This window comes from Calypte anna, chromosome 18 (genome assembly GCF_003957555.1).
Source record: "Calypte anna isolate BGI_N300 chromosome 18, bCalAnn1_v1.p, whole genome shotgun sequence".
Lineage (NCBI taxonomy): Eukaryota > Metazoa > Chordata > Aves > Apodiformes > Trochilidae > Calypte > Calypte anna.
The window spans coordinates 10,291,567-10,301,555 of NC_044263.1; the positions used below are offsets into that span (position 1 = coordinate 10,291,567).

The 9,989-nt window shown below is 61.2% G+C and overlaps 1 protein-coding gene across 1 annotated transcript; it reads left to right on the forward strand.

Annotated features, from left to right (window-relative positions):
* Nucleotides 1-446: 446 nt before the first annotated feature.
* On the forward strand, nt 447-4,910 carry UBALD2 (UBA like domain containing 2). The gene is given in 4 exon segments (XM_030461802.1): nt 447-666; nt 1,688-1,748; nt 4,572-4,804; nt 4,806-4,910. Coding segments are annotated over 4 exon segments (504 nt in total). The 5' UTR covers nt 447-546; the 3' UTR covers nt 4,896-4,910.
* The last annotated feature ends 5,079 nt before the right edge of the window (nt 4,911-9,989 follow it).

Genomic DNA, 9,989 nt, shown 5'->3' on the forward strand with positions numbered 1-9,989 from the left:
GCAGGGAGCTGGGGAAAGGATGCGGGAAGGGGGGAACCCCCCTGGAGCAATGCCCCCCCCAGCCCCGGGCTGCCCCCGCCTCTCAATGAACCTCCTGAATGAACGTGACGTCACCAGCGGCTTCCGGGAAGGGAAAAAAGGGAAAAAAAGAAGAAAAAAAGAAAAAAAAACAACCGCCCCCCCCACCCTCCCAACCGACCAATCAGCGGCCGCGCCGCTCCTCCCATCATCCGCCCCGCCCACCCCGGTACGCAGGAGCCAATCAGAACGCCGCCTCGCAGCCAAAACACAACCGTCAGCCAATGGGAAGGCGGCGGGGCGGGGCGAGGCGCCGGGGCAGCTGGAAGATTCGAAGAGAACGCCCGTGGGGGCGGGCGGCGCGGCGACAGCCAATCAGAGCGCGGGGGCGGGGCTTCCCTCTCCCCCCCTCCCCCCGGTTCCCTCCCCCCCTCCCGGTTCCTCTCCCCGGGCCCCCCCTCCCGGTGCCTCCCGGTGCCCCCCGGTGTCTGCGCGCTCCGGGCAGCGCTCGGCGGGGCCGCCCCCGCCATGTCGGTGAACATGGAGGAGCTGCGGCACCAGGTGATGATCAACCAGTTCGTGCTGGCGGCCGGGTGCGCCGCCGACCAGGCCAAGCAGCTGCTGCAAGCGGCGCACTGGCAGTTCGAGGTACGGGACCCCCCCCCCCCCCCCCCGGGCCAAATCGGGCCCCCCCCCCCCCGCACCCTTCTCCTTCCCTCCCTTCCCTAAAGCGGGACGCTACAAAGTGGGATCCCCTCCTTCCCAAACCGGGACACCCAAACCCTCCCCGAAATGGAGACACGCCAGACCGGGATCCACCCCTCCCCAAACCGGGACACACAACACCCCCCCCCACCCCTAAACCGGGGCACTCCGAACAGGGAGAAACCCCCCCACCCCCCCTAAATCGGGACAGCCCCCTAAACCAAGAGCCCCCCTTTCCCAAACCGGGACACCGCCCCCTAAACCGGGACATCCCAAACCGGATTCCCCCCCAAAAACCCCAGAGACCCCTGACCCGACACCGGGACAGCCCCTCCCCAAATCGCCACAATTTCTCCCCAAACCGGGAGCCCCGACATCAATCGGGACACCCTAGACGGGGACATCCCCCTCCCCCCTCAAACGGGGACCCCCCCTTCGCGGCACTGCAGGGCTGAGACCGGCCCAGCCTCGGCCCACCGACACGCGTGGACGGTCGCTTCGCCCCCCCCCTCCCGAACCCCACACCCACGAGGGAAGGAGGGGGGACCGGTTCCGCGCCCCCTCCCCCCCGTTCTCCCCCTGCTCTATTTATACCCGGGCCGTAACCCGAGCTGCGGCCCGGGGGGGGTGGGTGGGGGGGCAGCCCCTTCCCCCCCATTTGGGGGCGGGGGGCCCGTGGGTGGGTGCTGTGTAAACAACGGGGGGGAGAGGGGCTGACCCCCACCCCCCTCCTCCGCGTGGGGAGCCCCTACACGAGGTCACACACACACACACACGATCCCGCGTGGGTCGAAGGAAGGGCAGCACATCGGGGCCTGGGAAGGGAAGGGACATGGCACGGGTGGCCCCCCAGGGGTGGGTGTGAGCGGTGGGGTGTGAGTGGGGCAGGCAGGGGGGGGGTTGTGGTGGTTTTGTCCCCCCCCTTTGTTTAGCGTGGGCTGGGGCTGATATTTTGTCCCCACAGACGGCCCTGAGCGCTTTCTTCCAGGAGACCAACATCCCCAGCAGCCACCACCCCCCCCCAGATGGTGAGTGGGACCCCCCCTCCCAAACACCCCCTCAAACCCCCCTCCCCCCAACATCCCCTTTCCTAACCCCCGCACCCCCAAACTCACCTTTAAACCCACCCCACCACCCCCAAACCCTCCCACCCCTCTCCCCCACACCCAGCTCAGGACCCCCCCTCCCCAGACAGCCCCCCCAGAAGGGTCCTCAGCCCCCCCCGCTGTCAGCTCCCCTGCAGCCATATTGCCGGGCGCCCGGAGGAACACGCAGCCGGCGAATGTAAACACGGAGCTAAAATGTCTGCCAGGAAATAGTTTGTCTGCGGAGCATCGTGCTGCAACTTGGGCTCCCCAGCCCGGGGGGGTCACACACACACACACAGCATCTCCCCCCTTCTCTTCCCCAAACACCGCTTGACCTTGGCCGAGGGCACGTCGGAAGTTGTTCCCCTCCGGGTGTTTGTTGTTGTTGTTGTTGTTGTTGTGTTTTGGGTTGTTTGGGTTTGGGTTTTTTTTTCTTTTCCTTTTGTGTTTTGTTTTTTTTTTTCAATTATTATTCTTTCCTGTCGGGCTGCTGAAGGAGCAGGTCTGGACTGACCTGAATATTATTATTATTATTATTATTATTATTATTATTATTATTATTATCCCCCCTCCTTTTTTTTCCCACTGTCAGGCAATCACCATTCTCACCCAGCATGGCACTCTCTCTTGGAGAAAGTAATTTTACTGCCTGGTTCCCACTTCAGCCCCTCTTTATTTTCCCTTTTCTTCCCCCTCTACCTTTGCAATCTGCCTGTGGTGGTGAGGAAAGGGATGGATGTCTCCCAGAAAAACCTTCCAGGAGGGAGCAGGGATGGGAGAGCAGGCAGGAGCTGTGTTTTCACACCCAAAACCTGCTTTGCTGCTGGGTGCAAAGCAGCTCCAGCAAAACCCTATCCCACTCCTCGGGGCTGAGCAGGACCCACGTCCCACCAGGGCCACCCCATCACCCCCACCCACCCCACAGAGGCTCTGCCCAGCTCTTCCCCTCCCACCGTGTCACCCCCAGCACCCCATGTGGGGACAGAACACTTCTTACCAACTTCTCTCCCCTCACATTTTTAACATATTTTTTTTTCCCCCTGGCCCCACAAGCATCTTGATTTCTGCAGATTAAAATGCCCCCTCCCTGCACAGCTCGGGGCTTTACAAGCTCAGTTTCTGTTTCTTTTTTAAGCCTCAGAGAGCAAAGCTGTGAGCACCCTGTGGTGCAGCACATCCCCTTCACCCCCACCCAGAGCAGGGTCCCCCCCATGGGGCCATCTGTGGGGAAGGGACTCACCTGCCTGGGGTATGGGTACAGCTGCCCCACTGCTGAGCATCTCCTCATCAGAACCAGGGCAGAGGAGGAAGGCAATAATTACACAGCAATTTCTTAGATATTTTTTTTTCCCCCCCCTCCAATTAATCTGAAAAATGCCCCCCCAGAAGCTCAGCATTGTCTCCCTCCCAGCATTGTTGGTTTTTTTTTTGCCAAAACGCAGTCACTTGAAGGGTTTTGGTTTCTTCTTTTTGGTTTTTGTTTGGGTTTTTTCTTTTTTTTTCTTTTTTTTTTTCAGGTTTCTGTTCCCTTGGGCTCTTTTTGCAACAAGTATCTTTCCAGATACTGCTGAACATAGAGGCTCTTTATTTGTTTTTTTTTTTAGCTTACCACGTTTTGGTGAGCTCTGAAGTTAAGTTGTCCCAAAGCCTGTGTGTGCTGAGAGAGGAACATCCCTGGCTCTGCATGAACCCACACGGTGCCAGCCTGGTCCTGGTGGCATTTTTGGGGTGCAGCACCCCCTGATCCCCCTGCCAACATGGGTCTGGCTGCTGCTGGTCCCAGTGGGACCATCTGGGAGCCACCTGGCCAGGTTTTGGGCACAGCAAACTGCTCCTCTGATCCCAACCATCACTGAGGGTGTTTGGGATGGGGATGAGGACGGACCTGTCAGAGGGATCCAGGGGAACAGCTGCTCAAAGAGGGGCAAATCCCAGGATAACCCCTGGGAGAGGGGGGGATGCAGCAGCTTTTCCCCAGGGAAAACAGTTAACCCCCTGTTAACCCCCCCCAGGAACCCATCTAACCCCCCCCCAGCCCATGGCACAAAAAGGGGTCAGGGGCACTAGGATGGGCACCCACCCCATTTTATACTCTGCTCCACACATCCCTTTTGGGGGGGCTTTAGCATCACTCCCCCCACAGATCCTCAGAGCACATCAAATACTTTGCTGAATGGGCCCTTGGGGGTCTCCAGCCCCTGGGGTCCCCCCCACTGGGTATTTCTCTGCTGGCTGTGGAAGGGACAGGTCTGTCATGGGTGGTGGGGAGGGTGATAAATTCAGCTGAGTGTGCAGAAAGTGGGGGGGGGGCCCACCAGGAACCACACAGGGACCATCCACAGCCCAAACCCTGGGGGGGCATAATGGGGTGCAAAGGGGGGGGGGTCCTGCAGAGCCAGGTGGGACCCCAGCTCACTGCCCACCCCTGGCAGCAGAGCAGCATCCCCCCCCTCCCCATCCCTGCAGCCTCACCTTGGTTTGAGCAGCCTGGATGGTCCTGGCTGGGCTGGGGACCCTCCCCATGCAGCCCCCCCACCTTTGGGGGGACACCAGTCCCCCTGGGGGGGGCTGCACTGGTGGTCCCCATACCAGCCAGACTTGGGCTCTGAGCATCCCCAGGGGCTGGGGAGGAGTCCAGTCCAGCTCTCCAGGGATTCATCCAGCTCCTGGGGGCATAACTGGGACTTGAAAAGCATCCATGACCAATCTGACTTCCCCCTCCTCCCTTCCCCCCCCCCCTCCCCTTCTCCTCTCCCCCACAGATGTGCACCCCCAGCAACACCCCGGCCACACCACCCAACTTCCCGGATGCTTTGGCCATGTTCTCCAAGCTGAGGACCTCGGAGAGCCTGCAGAGCAGCAACAGCCCCATCCCCTCCATGGCCTGCTCCCCCCCGGGCAGCTTCAGCCCCTTCTGGGCCTCCTCTCCCCCCACCCATCAGCCCTCCTGGCTGCCCCCTTCCTCACCCACTGCCCACAGCCTCCACCATCACCCTCCATCACCCACAGCCCTCCTGGCCCCCCACCCCCCCAGCCCCTACCCCCCCACAGAAAGCCATGGCCACCATGGATGGACAGAGATAAGACTGGGTTGGCACAGGGGTGGGGGGGTGGGGAGGGCGAGGGGGGGTAGGGGGAAAACAGGGGGAGTGGGGAGGGGGTGTGTGTGGGGGGGGTGGTCTTGGGCCAGGGCGTTGGGAGTGGGGGCTTCCTCCCCCCCAGGAACGCACTGGAATAATTTTCTAGGTTTTATTATTATTTTTAGGGGGGAGGGGGAGGACACACACGCTGCCAGGGAAAGCACAGGCCCATGAAAGCCTCAAGCTGGTCTTTTCTTCCCCCAGTTTTTTTTTTTAAATATATAACTATAATATATAAATATATCTAATGTATATAAATCCAGAGAGAAGGAAGCAGCAGCACAGAGGAGCTGCTGGGGAGGGGAGGGGAGGGGGGGTCCCTACTTGCCACCCCCAGCATCCCTGCAGCAGGGCAGGAGAGGGAAGGGGGGGGGATAATGAAACACAGCAACTGATGGAGGGGGCTGTAGCACCCCAGCACCCCACATCACACCCCCCATCATGGGGGCACAGAGCTGCTGCCCACCCACCCCCTCCCCAGCTCTGGATTTCCCAGACACTTGTTGCAGCAACTGGAGCAAAGCACCTCAGCTCTGGCTTCCAAAAGTCAGCCCAGCTTCTTGCACAGAGCCCTCCTCCTCCCTCTCCCCCCCAAACCCTCCTTCACCCCATCTTCCCTCCCTGTGCACCCCTCCAGGGCCAGGTGGAGCAGAACTGGGGCTGTGATTTATGGAGGTGATGCCCCCCCCCTGCCTCCCATCCCTGTGAGCATCATTTGTGCCCCTTCCCCAGGGAGTGGGGAGAGCTGGGGGGTTTTTTAGTGTTCAAATCAATCTTGCTTAAAAAAACAAACAAAAAAAAAAAAACATTAAAAAAAAACCAACAAAAAAAAAAAAAAGAGGAAAAAACAGGTTGAAGGTTTTTTATTAATTTAAAAAAAATAATAAAAATCCCTTTTTTAACCCCAGCTGTACCTGGCTTTTCTTTTGGCCACAGGATGTCCCTGACAGGTCACCGAGGATGGGGCTGAGCCCCTCATGGCTGCTTCCTTGGGGGTTTGGCCAGGGACCCCCAGTGCCACCCACTAGCTGAGGTGCTGGGTCTGTCCCCTGGGGGCTGGGAGAGGTGGCCATGGGCCAGCGTTGTCCTTGTGTCCCTCTGCCCTGGGTACAGCTTGGGCTCATCCTTCAGGGAGCCTGGCAAGAGAGAGCAGAGGGAGCTGGGCTGGGGGGAGCTGGGGGTGACACAGTGCCCCCCATGCTGTCCCCTTCACCCTGCTAGGATTCCCCCCCCCCCCCCCCCCCACGGCCATACCCTCCTTGAGTGCAGGCAGCTGCCTGTCCCTGTCCTTGTGTCCTTCCTGGCTCAGCAGCTCCAGCTCATCCTGATGGAAAGCAGAGAATGGGCTGGCAGAACCCCAGGGCCCCCATTCCTCCCTGGGGAAACTGAGGCACAGAGCCCTGCGGATGTTCAGCATCCCCCAGCCCCACTCATCATCCCTTCTCCCCGCGCCCATCTCCCTCATCCCTACCTTGCTGGGGGGCTGGAGCAGCCACGGGGGGCTGTGGGGAAGGGGCTGGAGGTGCAGGGGACGCTGCAGGGGGTGGGTGAGGGTGTGTTGGCCCCCACAGTCCCGTGGCACCCTGGGGTACCTGTGTTTGGCCATCAGCTCCCTGTGGGGTGGGGCACAAGGGTGCTCAGCACCTGACACCACAGCACCCTGTGCATCCCTTCCCAGGAGCCCCCTGACCCCCACCCCAATCCCCAGGGCAGGCTGAGACTGGACACAACTCATCACATGCAGCCCCAGCACCCACTGGCAGAGACCTGGGCAGAATGAGGGGGCTGTAGAGACCCCCACACCCCCAGAGCTGGGGCCAGCTGAGCCTCCACAGTTCATCTCTGCTCCCATGCCCACCCCCCCCGGGCAGAGCCAAGGAGCTGGGGATGGGATGGGTCCCTCTGTCCCCTACCTGTGCCTGTGCTGCTGGATCAGCTCCTGCTTGAGGTGGGTCTGGGGGCTCCCAACAAAGCCGGTGGGACAGTGGTGACAGGGAATGAGATGGTCTCCAGGTGCCTCAGGGGAGAGGGCAGGAACCACGGGTGGGTGACGGGACAAACAACCCGGCCCCACGCCCCTGGGTTGTACCCCATGACTTCCCCTCTGTTCCCCTGATGCCAGACAGGGCTGGGCAGGGGGCTTGGCAGGGTCACCCCCAGGTGACACCCAAAGCCTCATGTGCCCGGTACGGGGGGCACTGACAGCACCCACCCCCCCATCCCAGCCCCCCCGGCTGCCGGGTGCTACTCACGGTCCCGGCAGGGTCAGGCTGAGGGCCCGGTCACAGGACAGGCAGTGGAGAGGGACCAGGAGCTGCCTGGAGGGGGAAGAGAAGGGCTGGGGGAGCTCCGGGGCGGACAGGCGGGTGGGTGTCACCCCTGCCCGGGGGAACCAACCCCCGTCCTCCCCTCCTCACCCCACAAAACCTTTGCACCCACATCCCAGCTTTGGGTGGGGAGGGCTTCATCCCACAGGGACCCTCCTCCTCCTGCCCCCCTGCACGGAGGGAACCTGCTGCTGGGAGGAGGCTCAGCTCCTGCCTCAGCAGCCCCAAAAATCGCTCCCTGGGGGCAGCAGCTGGGAGAGCTGGAGGGAATCTCTGTCCCCAGGGCCATCCCTGTGTCCCCATCACGTTCACTTCTTAATCCCAGCAGCGTCATCAGCCTCAGCCGGCAGCTCCCTCTCCTTCAGCTCTTCCAGGATCTTCTCCCTCTGCTTCTCCATCTGCTGCTCCAAACGCCCCAGCTCCAGGCGATCCAGCTGGGAATGGACACAAACCCTCAGCCCCCCGGGAGGGGACAGCCAGGAGGGGGGATGCTGGCAGGGATCTGCCCAGAGCCCAGCTTTGTGCAGCCATCTCTCACCTTGGTTTCCATCAGCTCCCGGAGCTGTTGCTGGAGCTGGATCCAGCCCCGCTCCACGCCTGTGATCCGGCTCAGCACCTCCCGGTTCCTTTGCTCCAGCCGCTCCATTTGGGCCTCGAAGTGGCTGCGTCTGAGCGTGCCGGCCAGGGCAGCTTTGTCAGCTTTCTAGGGAGAGGGAAAGGCAGGAGAGGAGTGGGGAAAGGGTTGGAGCAGGATGGGCAGGAGCCACCTTGGGTTGGGGCAGGGGGAGAAGCAGCTCCGTGGCCCCGCTTGTCCCATCACTCCCAGGTTGGTCCCAGCAGGCAAAGGGACCCTGGGGAAGGCAAGGGGACCCAGTGGGGACCCCAAAGCTGGGCTGGACATCCTCCCTCCCCCAAGCCAGTGCTGCCACTGAGTACCCAAGGGACAAGGGGTGTTTGTCACCCTGCTCAGGAAGCCCTTGGCCAGGTCCTACCTTTTCAATTGCCAGTACCAAGTTCTCCTTATCCACCTTCTCCAGCCTCTCCAAGGACTGGGACAGAGCCTTCCAACACAGAAAGCAGCCCATCAGGCTGGGGCAGAGTTTGAGCTGCCTCCTGGCCAGCCAAGCACCTTCCACTTGCCCACCACCAGCCAAAACCTCCAGGGAAGACATTTGGGGAATGTCCCAGCAGGTTGGCAGGGGACACGTCCCTTGTGGTCCCCAGCCTGGGCTCTGCCTGCAGGATGCTCTGACACCAACCTCCAGATCTTGCTGCCTCTGCTGATGCTCATCCACGAGGTTCCCTGTGACCACACTGAGCTCCTCACAGTTCCTCTGCACCTGCACGACACTGGCCTGGATGTTCTTCAGAATCTTCTCATCCTGCTTCAAAGAGGAAGATGCTGTGTGAGGAGGGATTGGCTGCTCCATGGGGACAGACCCCAGTTCCTCAGCCAGTGGTCACAGGTTCTCAGTGACAGCAGGACCTTTGCATCAAGACTTTTAATTTCCCTCCAGGCTGCTGACTCGTCCAAGCCAATTTGGGGAGTACCAAGGGGTTCCCCCACACCACAGTGAGACACAACCAACACCCCCCCCTCCCCATGCCAGCATTTTCCTACCTGGCTCCTCCATGGCAGCTGCCTCACCACCTTGACCACTGCCTGCTGTGAAATCAGTTCCAGCAGCTCCTCGTGCTCCTGGTAGTGCTGCAGCTGCCTCAGTTTCCCTCTGGTGTCTGTGCTGCAGGTTGGGCACACTCCCAGCACCTCTGCCTGCTGCTGCCCCTTGCTCCCCACCATCCCCTGCAGCTTCTCTGGCTGCAGGGAGAAAGAATTAGCTCTGAGGTGGGATGGATGTGGCCAACAAACCCAGGTGCTTTGGGTGCTCCATGACCCCAGGCAGCCAGGATTCCAGCCAGGATCCCAGCCAGGACCACCCTGCCCAGCCAGCAGGTGATGGGAGCTTCCCCTCCCCAGCCTCACCTGCTCCTGCAGCTGCTCAGCCCTCTTGGTGTTCATCCCCAGCATGGGCTTGGGCAGATCCTGCTCTTCTCCCAGCTCCTGTTTGATCTCCTGCAGTCTGGACCTGGCAGGCAAGAGGTGGGCATGGGCAGGCTGAGGTTCTGGGGTGCTCCTCAGGAGGTGTCTCTTGCCCCAAAGCAGGATGCTCCCAACCACCCTGCCCTCCCTGGCAGCACCACGGGGTAGGAAATCCTTTCCCAGCCTCTTACCCCAGCTGCTGGGTGACCTGGTTGCTGCCAGTCCCTCTCCATTCAGCTCCAGACACCTCCAGCTTTCCCAGGGCCTCCTCCAGGTGCTTGATCTGAGAAGAGCAGCAGTGGCACCATCAGGGCATGGCCCCCACCTCATCCCAGCCTCAGGACCTTCCACTGCCCCCTCCCTGCCCAACCCCCCCTCCCCCCAGCATCCTTGCAGACCCCCTGGGGACCACATCCAGCTCACCTTCTCCTTCTGGACCTGCAGGTCACAGGCCAGGCCCTGCACAGAGGACACCTGGTCCTGCAGGGAAGACATCTGTCCCTGGAGGTTGGACAGGACACTGAGGATGCTCTCCTGGTCTAGAGAGAGGGTCCAAAGGGACACTGTCAGCTAAGGGGTCTCATCCTCAGGGCCAGGCTCTGAGCATGGTGAGCCAGTGACCCAGGATGTCCCCATGCAAAACAACCCCCACCCCTCAAGTCCCCTCAGG